The sequence below is a fragment of the Sus scrofa genome, chromosome 10, assembly GCF_054392235.1.
Source record: "Sus scrofa isolate SSC_HxYL_T2T_F1_AM1 chromosome 10, Sscrofa_HxYL_maternal_Yorkshire_Landrace_v2.0, whole genome shotgun sequence".
NCBI classification, from domain to species: Eukaryota; Metazoa; Chordata; class Mammalia; order Artiodactyla; family Suidae; genus Sus; species Sus scrofa.
Window position 1 is genome coordinate 90,263,097 of NC_139392.1, and position 17,705 is coordinate 90,280,801.

General features: G+C 45.8%; 1 protein-coding gene across 2 annotated transcripts in view; it reads right to left on the bottom strand.

The window, feature by feature from the left end:
* Nucleotides 1-17,628, bottom strand: part of TAF3 (TATA-box binding protein associated factor 3) — a 154,158-nt gene extending 136,530 nt beyond the window's left edge. For both annotated transcript variants that reach the window (XM_084980984.1, XM_021064999.2), the window contains exons 1-2: nt 17,279-17,628; nt 11,396-11,638 (exon numbers count right to left, since the gene is read on the bottom strand). In XM_084980984.1, coding sequence (XP_084837110.1) covers nt 11,396-11,638; nt 17,279-17,444 — 409 coding nt within the window. In that variant the 5' untranslated portion in view covers nt 17,445-17,628. The remainder of the gene's footprint in view (nt 1-11,395; nt 11,639-17,278) is intronic.
* Between the last annotated feature and the right edge of the window lie 77 nt (nt 17,629-17,705).

A 17,705-nucleotide genomic window follows, 5' to 3' on the forward strand; every position in this document is an offset into this window, starting at 1 on the left:
GTGACGCTGTAGTTTTCAGGTGTGAGTCTGTGGATCTGACCAGCGGGCACTAGTAACTCACCCAACTGGCTCTCACACAGGAAAGGTAGCACAGCCCCCCAACCAGGCGGCAGTAACCACACCCGACCTTCCAGCCCCTCGCCCAGATGAGAACTGAGTCCCCCTCTGCTCCGAGCACCGCACACGCCCTGTCAGAACTTCCGCATTAGAAAGAATTAGACAGGGCGATATTACAAAGTGAACATTTACTGTCCTGTAAGAGCTTCTTCAGGATATAATGGAATGACAACCATTGCACTTGGTGCTGAGAGAGTCTGGAACAAATTGTAAATGTGATCCTGCTCCCAGAGACCAAGTGGAAGACGTGCAATAATAGCTGACATTGATCTCATTTGCTTAGAAAAACAGCCCCACAGAGACTGGTATTTCCATTCTACAAAGGTGGGAGATGCGGCCTGGGAGAGGAAACGGGCAGATGTCCTTTACCGGAGAGAAAGAGAAAGAATGGCTTTAAATCGTCAAACCTCCATGAAACACCAAGTTACAATTTTTGGCAGCCAGAGAGCACACGACTAAAGTGACCACCAGGCATCACTGCAGAAACATTAACATGAAGCCCCAAACTGATAAACCAGAAGTTGCTGTTTAATCTTCTGGAACAGAACTAACGTTAGGTATTTTCGAAGAGTTTCTATTCTAAGATCGCAATGAATATTAATTCAGCATCCTACAGGGACAAGCAGGCCATCTTCAAAAATCCTCACAACACCATGAGGTCAATCACAGGAGAGCCTTTGCACGACCAACACGGAGCACGGTGCCTGGCACAAAGCAGGCACCCTAGAATCACACTGGTAAAAATGACAATGAAAAGGACAACAACACGCAGAGCTGGCCTTTTTAAAACAAGTGCATCTGCTGCCCTTTACAAGCAACAGAGCCTGCTCTGTGACCCAGGTTCATGCCGGATTATTTCAGCTTGAACTCTACCGATTCCTCTTAAGATATATATATATATATATATATATATATATATATATATATACACACACACATACAAAAGGAGGCGGAGAGACTGGGAGTCTGGGGTGAGTAGATGTGAGCTGGCCCACTGAGAGTGGGTACGCAGTGAGGTCCTCCTGCGCAGCACAGGAAACTACATCCAATCCCTGGCGACAGAACGTGACGGAAGATAACATGAGGGAAAAAAATGCATGGACCTGTATGACTGGGTTACTTTGTCGTGCATCAGCAATTGGCACAACATTATAAATCAACTATAATAAAAAAATTTTTAAAAAGCAAATAAATAAATAAGTTTCTGAGTTTCATCTCCAGGGAGGCCCATCTGTTTGAGATCAGAACACCCAGATGTTTGGGTCACCACCCAGCAGCCCACGCCCTGGGCCTACACCCCTACCACTTCTCTGGCACCAAACCCCGTCATCCTCTCAACGTCTCTGCAGTTTTGTCCTTCCTCTGATCTCTTTGCCGCAGTCAGAGGGAAGGGCCCATCACCCCTGCCTTGGATGGGTACCCAGCTTCTACCCTCCCCTCCCCAGAGGCCACCTCCCCATCCGCAGAATTTACTCCTCTCACCACCTTCTCCCTCCTTCCTACTGCATAAGAGACAAAGATCACCAACACTAATTTGAAATCACATATAAACACTAGTTGAATCTTCCTTCCCTTGTGTAGATGAGAAGCTCTAGGAAAGCACAGATGGCCCTTCCTTTTTTGTTCACCTCTGTATTTCCAAAAATAAGCAGCGAGCCTGGCATAGGGTAGGTGCTCCGGAGCTACTTGATAAATAAATGAAAAAATGATTTTGACTTTGCCTTTCTCACCAATGGCCCAAGACCACTATATAATCACTGCAAATGAAGCAAGCAACTAAGTAGCCCTTGCAGATAATTAATTAAATAAAATGCAATTACTGCACTGCCTCAGATAAGCTTCAAATTCAGCAAAGCAAGAGAGAAGAAATGCTAACTTAGGACAAAGGCACTAACTTTAGGGTCATCTGTCAAGTCAGCCACGTAACATTATTGCCCCACTCCTGCCAACCTCCCTCCGTTCACACACACACACACACAGAGGAAATCTTCCAAGAAATGTAACTGTGGGCATTAGAAATGTTAAACCTCTGAAATTTTTTGAATTGGGGGGAGGACCAAACAATGTATTTTGCTGTCATGGATGCCTGAAAGGGGAAACCAGACAAAATTCCTGCTTGTAGCACATAAAATACCAAATACTTAACTCTTCCAAAGCATTTGATAATACTTCGTTGATTTAAAAACATCTATTTTAGGTGTGCTCTTGTTTTTATAAATCCAAACAGATTAGAGGAAAATAATTTCAATAGGGAAGAGAATTTGGCCTGGTCTGCTGTAAACTGCAGTCTCTCACAACCTGTGTATGCTGGTGCTTTCAGTCTCTGTTGTGAAACGCACACGACTGCAGAGCTGAGTTTGCTAGTTTGAATGCTAAGAAAAAGATACTCATGTTTTTTTTAAAACCTAATTTAAAAATGTATCCTGTAGGTTAGAAAACCATTCCAAAGGGTAACAATAATTTAAGCAGGGAAACTCACACGAGTAAAAGAATCAAATAAGATGTTGCCAAGCAAGGCTTTTTTTTTTTTTAAGTAACTCCACTGAAGAGTCAACAGGGTTCGCTCGGCTCGGTTTCACACACGCCCTGGGAGATTAACAGCAGGTGATGAATGATGCCGAGGACGCGGGCTGAGACAGATGCGGGCTCTCCACCGCCACCCGCCTCTCAGCAGCTGGGTCACTTCGGACAAGGTGCTTTCTGAGACAGCCGCCCCAGCATTGCCGCGAATTTCCCTCAGGACGCAGTAACTCCCAGGTCTCGAATTCACCTTTCAGGGAGAGTACAAGGGCTTTAGGTCTGGGGCAAAAGGAGCAGAGAGTGAGCGCAGGGGACGCCAGCGAGCGTCAGTCATCACAACGAGGCACATCAAGGGTGGCCGCAGAGACAGGCATGGCCGAGGAGGGGCTCGGCGTCAAGACACCCGCGGCTGCTCTGCGGAAACGCAAGCACGTCGGTGGATCTGGAGAGGAAAGCCCGCGGCAGGGAAGCCACACGTAAATGGAGACCGAGGTCTCAGCGTGGAGGCCCCACAGGTTCCTGCTCCCAACACTCACCGCGTACCAGCCCCTGCTACCATGTCAGGTGTAACCTTTGGCTCCGATGCTGCAGGATTAAGAAAACCAACCAAGCAACCAAGCAGCAAGATGCTTCCGGGCAACCACCTGGGATCCACGGAATACCTGTGCACAGAGCCCGGACGGCTGGGGCGGGGGCAGAGCTGGGGGGGTCCGGGGAGGGCTGGGCCCCGGGAGGCCCGCAGCACGCCTGTGCCTGCGCCGGAGGAAGACGGTCTGGAGGACGGTCCCCCGCCCCCGGACCTCGGAGGGCCCTGCCCTCGCTGAGGTTTCCCAAGCCGCAGGGAGAAAGGCCGACTGTGGGGAGGACGGGCGTCTTACCCTCCCCCCCCTTTCAACCCCAGCCCTCGGAGGACTCGACACGGTGGGCGTCCACACAGACGCCAGGGTGGAATCAACTAAATCCTGCCCAGCTCCGCTCCCGAGGCACCGTGTAGCCCATGGCAAGTTGATCAACCCATTTCTCCTTCAGGGAGGCAGGCGTGAAAACAGCACCTGCCCCGTCAGGGTCCTTTCAGGATTAAACGAGATAATGCTTATAAATTCACCACATGATATCAAGCTTTTATATTTCTCTTTTCAAATAAACACAAAGATTAATATTTTAGTGATGGAAAAGCAGTGGAAATTTCCTCATTAATATTCTCCTATTCACTTAGTACGCAATCTAAGTTGGAAGACTAAACATCTTTTCTCTAGACCGATGAAGGCTGCATTCATCTCAAATGAAAAAGGAAATTGCTCTCCATAGACATTTTTGGTTTTCCTTGAGAAACAAGGAACGCTCACTGAAACTGTAAGCTAACAAAGTGGTTTATGCCACCGGAAGCTAACAAGGTGGGAAGCTAACACAGTGTTTTATGCCACGGAACAGACCCAAGTGGATGTAGCCATGTATCGTAGAAGATAAGGATAGTTCAGGCAAGGGATAAAGGTTTCAACAAGGAAATGACGTGTAATGTTTTAGAAATTTTTAGGAAAGGAAATTAGCAGAATCTGTTATTGGGAGTGAAGGAGATGAAGGAGCAGAACGAAAGGTGGAGCCAAAGGCAACCGTCACATTTCCGGCATGAAGGCCGGGATATCAGAGTGGTGCCACCAACTGAAACAGACAGTGCAGGTGGGTCAAAGGGGAGAGGCTGAGCGTAGCCAAAGGGACGGAACCAAGCCTCAGAGTCTTGCTGCCAACTTCCGAGAAATGCATGGATCTGCACTCTGAGTATATAGTCAGCCAAATTCGGACTGTAGGAAATCCTCTAAGTCCAACCACCTAGGCTCCTCAATAAATACATCATAAGGGAAAAAAGGGCAGGAAATGAGAGGGGGACCCGTAGATTAAAAGAAACCTAGAAGACGTGTAAAGTAAAAAGGGGGCTGCGTAAAGAAATTAAAGTGTGTAGGATACGCATTTGGCAGAAAAATCTATCAAGAGGAGCAAAGCAGTATTTCCTATCAAGTTAGGATAGTGGAGGGAGGGAGGAGGGGGCTGGGGCCGGGCACAGGGAGGGGCGCTGGGGTGGGTGGTAAAGTTTTACGTATTGAACTGAGAGGCAGTTAAAAGGGATTCAGCTTTATAATAATTCCCTAAGCTATACCCTGCCCCCAAAAGAGATCTGTAAGGATAAAAACTTCTTCCGTCAACCAATTAGGCGGTAATGGGTGAGGTCAGTGAGAGCAGCTTCTAGAAGAGGATGGAAGTGGAGGTCAGACAGCAGCAGCTTGAGAAACAGACGGGAGGGATGGAAGTGGAAACGTGTTCTTGAGTCTAAGGTGTCAAAATGTTTCCTATGAAAAGATCCAGAAGGAGTCATACCTGTTAAACAAGGTTTTTGTGGGGAAATGAGAGGACGAGGAAAATGAGGGGGACCTTTTATTTCATACTGAAAATACTCAGGCAATATTTCTTTTTTTCTTTAAATATACTTGGGTTCCTTTCATTAATTTTTTTGAACAGGCAAATGTTTATGTTTTTAATAGAGCTTCATAATAAAAATAGGAACCCCTGGGGGAGAAGAGACAAATTGACAAGAATTTCAAATAGTTTCTGCAGAAGAGCTTCATGGAAATTCTCCACCTTCAAAGAGGGGGTGTGCAACTCCCAGCTCCTTCACTGTGGACTGTGGGTAGGAAATTCTTTCCAAAGAGGATAGTAGGGAGGGGAGAAAGGGAGAGAGAGCGCCTTCACTGTGGAGAAACTGAGAAACACGACCTTGCCTAGTGGCCAAGGTCAACATCAACAGTGACCAATCACATTGTGAGGATGGACCTTAATAGGATGTGACGAACATGGTACTTTGCTTCCATAGTCCTCCTCCCTCCAAAAGTCATAACTCCCATCTGATCATGAGAAAAGCTTCAGACAAATGCCAACAGAGAGGCATCTACAGCATAGCTGACCAGTACCTCCTCAAAGGTCATCAAAAACAGGGAAAGTCTGAGAAACTGTCCCAGCCAACAGGAGCCGTGACATGACAACTGAAGTAGCGGGCATCCCAGTTGGGATTCTGGAGCAGAAAAAGGACCTTGGGTAAAAACTAAAGATAATGGGCTTTGGGGAGGACCTGCTGTGGCCCAGCGGGTTAAGGATCAGCTGTGGCTTGGATTGGGGAACTTCCCTATGCCACAAGAGCAGCCAAAAAAAAAAAAAAAAGGTAATGGGCTTTAGTTCATAATAATTTATTGATGCTGGTTCATTAACTATAACAAATGTCCTATATTAATATAAGATATTAACACCAGGGGAAACTGGATACAGAATATAAGGGGACTCTCTGTACTATATTCTCAGTTCTTCTGTAAATCTAAAAATATTCTAAAAAATAGTCAACTTAAAATATTTTTAAAATAAAAACCCTAAAAGTAGCCGTATCACAGAATCTTTACCAAGTCTGTTAGGTTGAGATTGATGAGTTTCCTGCAATAAATACTAGCAGAATACATGGCTTCTATTTCTTTCTTCTTTCTCAAGCAAATATTTTGGACCCATCAGCAGACCACCTAGAAGACCGGTGATCTACTGATCATACTCTGAGAAGTAAACGATGAGTCTGGCAGAGAATACTATTTTCCACGCATCCCTCTGCACACCAAAATAAGGAAGAAAAATACATTACTGTTGGGAATCCGAAAATACATATGGCAAGCTGGGGAAGAATGTTCTTGGGTAAAACACACGGGTACCAGCCTTCAGAACTGCAACCGTTGTACAAGATGAGCATTCATAAAATATGTTCAAAGAGGTCTCACTTGTAAACACACAACCAGCTACACCGGAAAGGAACTCCTTCCACACGGCCCTCCCACGGCACGGCCCTGCCACTGACAATCAGTTCCCCGGCACGTGTGCACCCCGGCCCGGCTCTCAGGTTTGCGTTCCCTGAACCCCAAGCATGTCATTAGTGCCGTTTCAGACTTAGTCCTATGGTCGAGTTACTTCCCAAAGGTATGTGTATTTCAAATAACTAGGATGTTCTTCAGGAGTGAGGAAGCGAGATGGGACGGGACTAGCATTCACTGCCATGTGTCCTATGTGTGAAGCCCTGTTTCTCTTATATCACGTGTTACAAAATCCCTCCCTCGATCCTCAGCATCACCTGCACGGCAGGTGTTATGACGCCTCTCTTACAGACGATGGAGAGGACATTCAGAAAGGTACAGTCACCTGGCGAGACTATAAACTCAGTAACGAGCTGCATCATGTCTGAATGGCTCCAGGAAGCCTTTGCTTTTCTCCTACAGCCCGCTGCCCTTCAGGCCTTCCAGGATCATGGGATGACTTAGGAGGCACACGTGGAGAAGACATCCACAGGCTTCTTTGACATGAACCAAACTGAAGGTAACCCCACGACAGTACTTTGCTACTAAAATTTTAGGACTGACGTCTGGTCTGACCTTGCCTGGAGCTCTTAAGAAAATAAAAGCAAAATCAAGAACTTGGTGGACCGGTATCACCATCAAAGTTGTTCACGTCTAGCATGTTTCGCACCACTAACCAGAATATTAAATACTTTTTCTTTTTTTGTCTTTTTAGGGCGGCATATGGAAGTTCCCAGGCTGGGGGTCGAATCGTGCTGAAACTGCTGGCCCCCATCACAGCCGCAGCCACACCAGATCCAAGCTACATCTGTGACCTACACCACAGCTCATGGCAATGCTGGATCCTTCGCCCACTGAGTGAGGCCAGGGATTGACCCCAAGTTCTCTTGGATACTAATTGGGTTCATTACCACTGAGCCATGATGGGAACTCCCCAGAAAATTAGATACTTTCTAATACCCTGTGCCCCTAGAAAAACAGATTTCAGACTGCAAATGATTTACTAGGTTGACTTGTGTGGTTATATCAAAAAATGGTAAGAACCAGGACTGTATTTTATATCCTTTTCCCTGAACAGGGGAAAAGGTTTTAATAAGCATTTATTATACTATCACTACTGCTCCTGATGAACTATATGAATCATCAAGATTCCTGCTCCTTAGAAAATCCATAAGTATTAGCTGAAAAAGGAAGTGGTTCAAGGCTTACGTTATCGTCCTTTTAAAATGTTTATAATTTTTTTCGATCAAGCCTGAGGCATGTGGAAGTTCTCATGTTGGGGATCTAACCTGCAACCAGAGCAGCAACCAGAGCCACAATAGTGACAAAGCTGGATCCTTAACCTATTGACCACCAGGGAACTCCCTAAAAATGTTTATAACTTATATTGCAAAAAACTTCAATGAAATACAACTTTTTTTTTTTTTTTTGCTTTAAATAATCCAGAAGCGAAACTCAAATTTTTACTACAGTAATTTCAGACAGAAGTCAGCAGCTAAAATCACTGAATTGTTTTTCATACTCTCATCACCCGGTATAAATCTGCTATCTTAGCAATATTTCCGGGCAGTGTTTAAACATGATAACCATATCACCTTGAGAGAACTTCTTTGTGTGCTGTGTGCTATAAAAAATGGAACAAGAGAGTTAAGTGTAGATAAGTCCTAGCCTTGGTTTTGAGTAGTGAGCTCATTAGAGCTTATTATAGTATTCAAAACAATTACATAACTCTCTAAATGCATAAGTTATGCCCAGACCAGAGAGGACCCTATGATGAATTAGATTAAGATTAATGATTAAGATTAATCAAGTCTGAGTCTAAATTTTTTAAATGGCCAGAAAAAAATTTGAAGGATTCAAATATTAAAAAGGAGGTACAACAGGAGACAGAATGATATGAAAACATCAACAGTTAGATTTAGAAAACTCCAAAAGGCACAGAGAAAATGGACTGAGTAAAACTTTTTCAGTGGAGAAGACTGTAGTTCCGGCTCAATCACACGCGCTGATTGCTAAACACATGAGTCTCGGCTGTTAAACTTTACCACTGCCTGACTCACGACACAACACTCCCGTCATTCTGAGACTCGCTGATGTGCCAGTTACTTACAACAGTGTCTTTCCCTTAGTTTCCTCCCACCTGATGCCTTAAGGGCCCTCCCAGCGTTTGATCACCATTCATATGTTCTGAGCACAATTCCAAATTTTGTGCACTTCTAAGTGGCCTTTCAGCTAAAAATTTCAAAGCCATACAAAGATTGTTCTTAATGTACAAGAGGGCACATCATGCACTAACTCAGCACTGCTCTCATGAAGATGTCCAGGATGCTGAATAAATCACACTGAATGACAACAGCAGAGAAGGGAATTCGAAGCCTACTTGACAGTCACGACCTGCCTCTGGGAGAAAACGGAATCCCTTTCAATGCAGCTCCTACCAGGCCTTGGCCCAAGAAGCCCTCCTTTGATAATACCGAAATGCATTTGTTACATTTTTTAAGTAAATAAATACATGTTTAGAGAAGTTGTAACAAATATGGGTTCAAACACTGACATCAGGGAATGAGGGGTTTAAGGAGAACGACTCCACGTACGGAGTTATAAACAGATTTCTTCCAACGTAATGAAGGCTACAAATACAAATAAATCCAAAAGTGGGGAGGAGACAGATTTTTAACAGCTACTAAGGAAAGTTGGGGATGACTAAGATGCTTCTGGAGATTTCTAGGTCCTGCTGTTAATGGACCGTCAGGGCTGGAAAGGATGAGAAACAAGAAACTCCTACAGGCAAGACCTACAACCAGATCCGTTAAGAACATTTACTGAAGGCACACTTTGTATAAAGCACGGTGATGCTGACTGCTGCCTTCACTCGGGATTAACTCTCTAAGAACTTTAACCAGAAAAGGGCGAGGTTGTCAAGCAGAGTCTTTTTCCAAGGGACTCAAACCAGAAAGCGGCGACATCCTTCCAAATGTTACAGCAAGTTCTTTTTCCACTCACGGTGCCCATCGCCAAGCACGGGTACAGAGCTTTGCCTTCGGTACCTGAGATCACAGCGCCAGCTCTATTCAGCAGGATCCGCTGCGCTGGAGACCCGTGGTGTCTGATGGCGGTGGTCCAGAGACACCCACAGTGTCTCTCAACCCGGGACCAGTTTCATCCAGATTTTCAGATGAAGCAACTCTGTCGCACAGACTGTAAAACAACTTATCTCAAGTCTAAAACTAGTCTATGAAACAAGGAGGTCATGCTTCAAGATGCTCTTAAGGTAGAACTGGGCACGAGAAGAAATGACCTGCAAGAACCTGGAACGCTGGGGTATTGCCAGGGGGACAGTAAGGTGGTACAGCCGCTGTGAAAACAGTGTGGCTGTTCCTCCAAAAATTAAATACAGAGGTACCATATGATCCAGCAATTCCTCTTCTGAGTACAGACCCTACAGAACTGAAAAGCAGAGCCTCAGATATCTGCAGTGTTAATAGCGGCCGTACTCACAGCAGCCAAAAGGGAGAAACAACCCAAGTAACCAGCAATAAATGAATGGATGAACAAATGCAGTCAAATCGCAGGAGGAGGTGTCATTCAGCCTTAAAAAGGAAGGGAGTTCTGGAGCTCCCTGGTAGCCTATCAGGTTAAGGATCTGGCATTGTCACTGCCCTGGCTCTGATCACTGCCGTGTCACGGATTTATCCCTGGCCTGAGAACTTCCACATGCCTTGGGTGTGGCCAAATTAAAAAACAAAGGAAAGGAAGGAAATTCTGACACATGCTACAACACGGATGCATCCTGAAGACTTTACGCTGAGTGCAGTAGGTCAGACACCAGATTAAGACTCCACCTGGATGAGGTACGAGGAGTAAGTAGTCGAATTCGCTGAGACAGAAACAGAATGATGGTTGCCGGGGGCTGGCGGGAGGGCGGGATAGGGAGTTACGGTAACAGTTACAGAGTCAGAGACGAAAGAGCTCCGGAGATGATGTGGTGTCGGCAGCACAACCGTGAGAATGTGGTTAATGCCACTGAACTGTACGCCAGTAAAAAAGCTGTGATTCTGCCCTCATTTGCCATATCCTGAAGTACATCTATGGTTCTAGAATTTTAAAAAAGAAACTGTATCGTTCCCATTTTTTAACAAGAAAAAATATTTTGTACCTGCATTAGAGACCACAAATTACGTCTGTATCTCTTTAGAACCTTAGTGAACATAAATGAGCAATATGTGAAAGCACAAGAGAGAACCGGAGCTGTGTGTGGCTCGGCTACTGCGCCTGATGAGCTATTGTTTTACAGCAGAAATTCTCTATGACCTGACTCACGGTGCTGTACAGCAGAAACTGTCACATTGTAAATCAACTACACTTCAGTACAACTTAAAAAAATGGAAAAAAATCCTCTATGACCAAACAGCAACATTTCCACTCGCAAGGATGCCGATGGCTCTGCATAACATGCGTGAGTGTGCACTCGCAGCGTCCAAGTTCACCCAACTCACATTTACACAAGGAGAGGGAGAGCAACCCCCATTCTCCCTCGGTTTCACAGGTTTTCTCATGGATTCAATATCCCACCTTCCTACTACGTCTATTGAAAGGCTTCTCTCTGCGATCACATTCTGCTGCCCCCTGTTTAAAACTTACAAAGGAGATCAACGCCTCATCAGCACCTTGATGACTGCACGGCTCTGGCTGGTGAGGCCAGCTGCACGTCTGTCGGCTTAAAGGTTAGAGTACTTCGTAAATGATATTGAAATATTTTACCGCATTTCTAGAATTCACACGTTGGTAGAACATTTTATGTAATTCAGTTCGGAAACCCAGGGAGATGACATGCCCATTAACGCAGTCACAGACACATGGGCCAGAAACCAACAAAAACCACAAACCTTCTTGAGAAGACACAATGGGTGGCAGGTAGTCAGGAATGTATTCTTTTCTTTCCTCTGCATCTTGACTTCCAGGCTGAGGAAACTGAAGGACATTGTTCTTGCTAACAGGAAATGAAGGAATCTGGTGTGGGAAGGTGACGGGTTCAATGTTGTGGATGTAGTCTTCTAGTTCATGGAGACTAACCCCCATAAGTTGGAAAGCTTCACCAACATCATCCAAAATTGGGTCTGTTCGGCCGTCTGAAACAAAGTCAAAGCAAAGCAAGTTATCTTCAGAAAACTCCATGACTATTTTCTTAAGGACTTAAGAAAAAAGGACAGGAGTTCCTGCTGGGGCACAGTGGGGTCCCGAGCGTCCCTGCAGCACCGGCACACAGTGTCCATGCCCCATCTGGCACAGCGGGTTAAAGGATCCGGCATTGCGGCAGCTGCAGCATAGGTCGCAACTGCGACTCAGATATGACCCCGGGCCCAGGAACTCCATGCACAGGAAAAAAGAGAAAAAAGTATTAACTAAATATGTAGCTCAGAATCAAATGTACTATATATTTAAGGCCTAGGTATTGGAGAGAATTTAATAGATTATTTATTTATTTGTTTTGCGTTTTAGGGCCACGCCTGCAGCATATGAAAGTTCCCAGACAAGGGGTCGAATTGGAGCTGCAGCTGCCTGCCTACACCACAGCCACAGCAATTCAGGATCTAAGCCTCATCTCCAACCTACGCCACAGCTCACTGGATCCTTAACCCACTGAGCGAGGCCAGGGCTCAAACCCGCATCCTCATGGATCCTAGTCGGGTTCATAACCTGCTGAGCCACAACGGGAACTCCCAGGATTTAAAAGATTTTAAGTAGAACACTGTACTGTTTAAAAGCATCTGGAACAATGGCTGACACAAAGTAAATGACCCGTAAGTATTACTATTATTATTTTTAACCAAATAAGCAGAATGTTGAGCTACGTTAATGTCTATTACATTTTATCTATTGCTCAGTGATGCAACTCTGGAAACTACAATAGTGAATAGTGTCTGGCATATAGTTGGCACTCACGAAACATTTGTTGAATAAATTATACCACTCAATCAATCTTTTTTTTTTTTTCTTTTTTCTTTTTAGGGCTGCACCCATGGCATATGGAGGTTCCCAGGATAGGGGTCAAATCAGAGCTTCAGCTGCCAACCTACATCAGAGCCACAGCAACTCAGGATCCAAGCTGAGTCTGCAACCTACACCACAGCTCACAGCAACACCAGATCCTTAACCCACTGAGCATGACCAGGGATCGAACTTGCATCCTCATGGATGCTAGTCAGATTTACTTCTGCTGAGCTGCATCAGGAACTCCCCAATCAATCTTTTAAACCCAAGAAAATGTGGAGAAAGAACTTAGATCATAATTTACACAGAAATGTTAAATGTATTTAGAAGACACCATATAAAAGGGGTAGAGAGGAAATGATAAAAAGTTGGACACAGTGAGATTCTCTTTAGCAAAGGAAGTTTCTCCGACACCGTGCTTCGCACGGTCTCCACATCTTTTAAAACTTCCATGAAAATTCCAGTTCCAGATTTTCAACAAATAGCCTATTTTTTTTTTTTTTTTACTGTAATCGCCTACAATCACATCAAACTCAGTTCTTCTGAAACTAGATCAAGATGCAAATTGGAAAAGATGAATCCAAAGTTTGTAAAAAAACAAAAACAAAAACAGACACATGCTTGCCCACACCCACACAGAAAAGTTCTGGACGGGTATATACATCCAACCACAGCAGTTTATGGGCTGAACGGTGCAGAACAGGGGAAGGGAGGCACGGAAGCAGGAGCTTCCAGGTGGAATCTTTCACTTCTAATGTTAAAGACTTTGCAGTCTGAATTTTTATACAGGTATGGGTTACCTTTATGATGTATTAAAAAGAGAATAAATGAAATATTCACTCTTCCTCTTCCTGACAGACATGCATTTCAATGCTTTGATTCTTATTAAAAGCATTATTATTTTCTCAGTCTTAAAAAAGTGTGATCATCTTGAATTTTTCCCTGTTTTTGCAATTTCACCTAAAGAACTTCCAGTCCCTCCCCCCTGCATCATCCTTTTGGCCCTGTTTCAGAACTTTCCATCCTTTTGGCCCCGTTTCAGAACTTCTATCAATCTTCTCCCTCTCCCTCTCTCCCCCTTTCCCTCTCTCCCCGCCCCCCATCCTATTCCATCTCAATATAGTTTCACGTTCTTTCCACCTGCGTCTCTCTCTCTCTCTTTCTCTGTGTCACTTCACCAACAGGACAATTCTCTTCAAGCATCACTTTTACCACACTGTCCCCGCCACAGGAGTACGCAGTAGTTTTCACCAGGCTGTACTGTCTCCGTCGGTTAAGTTCCTCCCTAACCTGACTTCGCTCCATTTAACGTTTCCTCCAGCATCTTCCAAATGGATTCGTTGCAGAGTCCAAACCAGCCGCCTCACTGAATCCCACTTGGTTATCTAAGGCTGTGCTTTTCTCTAACCTGGCATGTTCCCCATCTTATACCACCTGGGCTTCACGGCTTAACTCAGTCTCACCTTTCCTGTGAACCCTGCCGGGGAACCCAAAGCACATGTGCGTCTTTCCTTTACTGCGTTCCTTGGGCATGTACGGTGTAAACTGCACTTGGCTTTCAGGGCATCGACGCATCATTTAATATAATACAATGCACACAGAAACTTCTGCTCCCAAATGCTTTGGCAAATCATTGCCTTAGGGAAATATTTAAATGCATTATTTGTTGAATTAATAGTAACTTCTGATGCTTGCTTTAACTTGGGAGCATTTTTTTTAACTTTTTTTTGGCCATGCCCCCAGCATGTGGAAGTTCCTGGGCCAGGGATGGAACCTGTGGCACAGCAGTGACCCGAGACACAGCAGTGACTACTCCCGACCCTTAACCTGCTAGGCCACAAGGGAACTCCAAAAGCATTTGGGGGGGGCACCCCGCTGGTTATGGAGTTCCCAAGTCAGGGATCAGATCCCAGCTGCAGCCGCAGCTGCAGCCTAGGAATTGCAGGGTCCTTAACCCACTGTGCCTGGCCAGGGAGCCAATCTGCATCCCAGCATTCCAGAGATGCTGCCAATCTCATTGCCGCAGCGGGAATTCTGAGCATCTTTTTTTTTTAAGAAACAAATAACACTAGTTTGTTTTTACTGACATGTCATCACCCTTATACACACCTTATGGGCAGGGACTGTACCTAATTTATTAATCTTATGTCTCCAACATGCAGCCCAGAGCTCAGATCATAAGCAGTGTTCAATAAATGCGTGTCAGAAAGACAAAGGATTTAAAGAACTGGAATACAAGATTACATAGTGGTGACCTGATGTTACAGAATTCTAGTTTAAAATAAGAATAGTGTAGGAAAAAAAAAAATCTAAGAGACAAGGAATTAGCATTTTCAAAACGCCACCAAACCACAATGGGGAGTAATGAACCTGATAATCGTATTCTCGCTAAAGGCAAGGAAATCATTACAGAAATTGGGTAATTATCAAAGAGGTTCACATTAACACAAAACAGTGATCACATGATGACTGTGGAACAGCTGGCTGCTTGGGGTGCCAGCACCTATCTGGGTCTGTGCACACGGCAGGAAAGGTAACTATGTATTCAGCGGATAGTTTGATTACCTGAAGGTACAGAACATCTGTCCTTATTTAGGGAACTTGGTAGCAAAGCTGTAATCTGGACTGTGGGTGCTGTCACAGTCTACGCAGGGGCCAGGGAGGGAGGAAGGAAAGAAACGAAGGGAAAGCAGAGGGCAGTGTGCTGGTGACACTGAGATGCCTTCAAGGTTACAATGACTGAGGGCTACCTGACAATTTCCAATGCAAACCAGAACTATCCATGAAATCGAGCACTCCCAAAACACCCAATTTTAAAACTTAAAAGTGAAATGATTAAACACTTATGACGGCAGTCGGTTATCAGCTGCTTTATTTATTCAACAAATATTTCCCAGGTGCCTATTCTATTATGACACTGTACTGGGTTACAGAATACCAACGTAATAATGAATTTGTCTGCTGGGGAGGAGAGAGAGGTGAGAGATATACACGGATGATTACAAAACAAGGTGTTCAACAACAGAGCAGCAAAATGCGCAGACGTATGTGAACAGAAACCATGAGGTTCCTAAAGCAAGTGATAAGTGAATCTCACAAGAGAAGTACTACTGGTGGCACAGGGGGTAAAGGACATGCTGGGAAACAGCGTGCCTGGAGGAACAGAGAGCGTACAGTGTTTTGGAAAAGGATGGTGGCTCAGAATGGTTGCAGATTAGGAGGGCGGAAGATAAAAAAGATGCTAGCTCACCAAGGGAAGTGTGTGCTGCTTGAGAGTTTGGATTTTCAGCCTATGGCCAAATGACGTATTTTGAAGAAGGACCCAATCGGATCTGGAGTATGAACAGGTTAACAGATTATCCCCGCAGCACTATGGAAGCTGGAACAGAATGGGGGCCTAAGAAGTGAAGTATATCCACAGGTCTCAGTTTTTCAGTCCGGCAATCACTTTTTTTTGTTTGTTTTGTTTTTTGTTTTTTTTAGGGCTGCACCCACAGCATATGGATGTTCCCAGGCTAGGGGTCAAATCAGAGCTGTAGCTGCCAGCCTATGCCACAGCCACAGCAACAGAGGATCTGAGCCACACAGGTGACCTACACCACAGCTCACGGCAACGCTGGATCCTTAACCCCCTAAGCCAGGCCAGGGATTGAACCTGCATCCTCATGGATGCTGGTCAGATTCGTTTCCACTGAGCCACGACAGGAACTCCTAGCAACCACTTTAACAAGGAAAATCTGATGGAACACCTCACCCAGTTCTTCAGCTTACCACCTTAAAAAATAATGCCCCAAGGGGCGCCCTTGTGGCACAGCTGGTTAAGGATAGGATGGTATCGGTTGGTCCCTGGCCCAGAATTTCCACACGTCCTGTGTGCGGCCAAACAAAACAAAACAAAACAAAAACAAAAACAAAAACCAAGCAAACAAAAAATAATGCCCTGAAACCTAAATGAGTCCCTACACACACACAATACTCCCCACATCAATGAGATGTGTTGCTTCTATTAAATATTCCAATTTATTAAATGACCTCAGCTACAGATTCTACCAGACTTTCACTTAAAACCATGTACTGTACCCCAGATTACGTGGGGAAACTTGTAAATTGCCCACGATCTGTCTACCACACTTTGATAACCACTGACATAAAAATAACAAGGAGGAGGAAATTAACGGGTGACAGAAAGCTAATCTAAGTGAAACTGACAAAGTTGGCCTTGGGAAAGAGTGAGCCGAGATGCTGTCTATGAAATGAACAGATACAGGTAGAAAAGGCAAGTGTCCCTGACGGAGCAGAGCTGTCAACGAGTATGTGTTGTCAGGAGCTGAAGGATGGCCAGCCCTGTAAGAAACGGCCGGTAGACGGAGCGCCTGTGACAACTAGTTATAGTAGTTTGCGGGCAAGGGAGGAAAAGGACCAAAGTAACAGAGGCTGAAAGGCATTCTGGAGGTGGCTCTCCCCGCAGCAAAAAGGAGACGATGATTAAGACCGATGATCAGCTCAGAGAGGAGGAGAGAGGGTGTGGAGCTGGGAGCGGAGACAGGGCTCCGGCTGCAGGCGGGAAGTTAGCGGCTGACGAAGAGGCAGCCAAGGGGATGACTAGAGTTTCCAGGGGCAGTGGAAGTGAAGGGGCGCCAGAGGCCGAGGAGGCAGCCGATCTCGGAGTGGAGGTGAAGGGCGAACACCTCCTGGACGCCGGGAGGGCGAAGGGGAGAGCGGAGGTGTCACTCGTGACCGGCCAGGGGCAGCCCTCCCGCACCCAGCCCGGTACTCACACAGCTCAGAGTACCGGTGGCAGCCCCGTCCCAACTGCTGCAGGTACCGCTGCAGCACGTCCGTGAGGAGGTGGCAGGCGCTCAGTTGCACCGAGTCCCAGCCCAGCGCCTGGCAGATCTGCGCCACCGAGACCCTCAACAACGACCTGGAGTAACTCTCGCACATCCCGCTCCGTGGACTCCACCGCAGTCCTTGCTGCCACTTCTCTCCACCCCCGCCGCCTAACCTTAGCAGAGCCCCCGATTCATCCTCTGGGGCCCCCGCGGCGGGGAAATCGTCCCCCCGACCCCTGGCGACCACCTCAAAGCCTCAGCAGCACGGAGCGCGCCAGCCTGAGAGCCGCCATTTTGGACTCGCTCCGCCTCCTGCTGGATGGTCGCCGGGGTGAGGCAGCACTAGCCGAGCGCGGAGCGCCGAGGAGGAAGC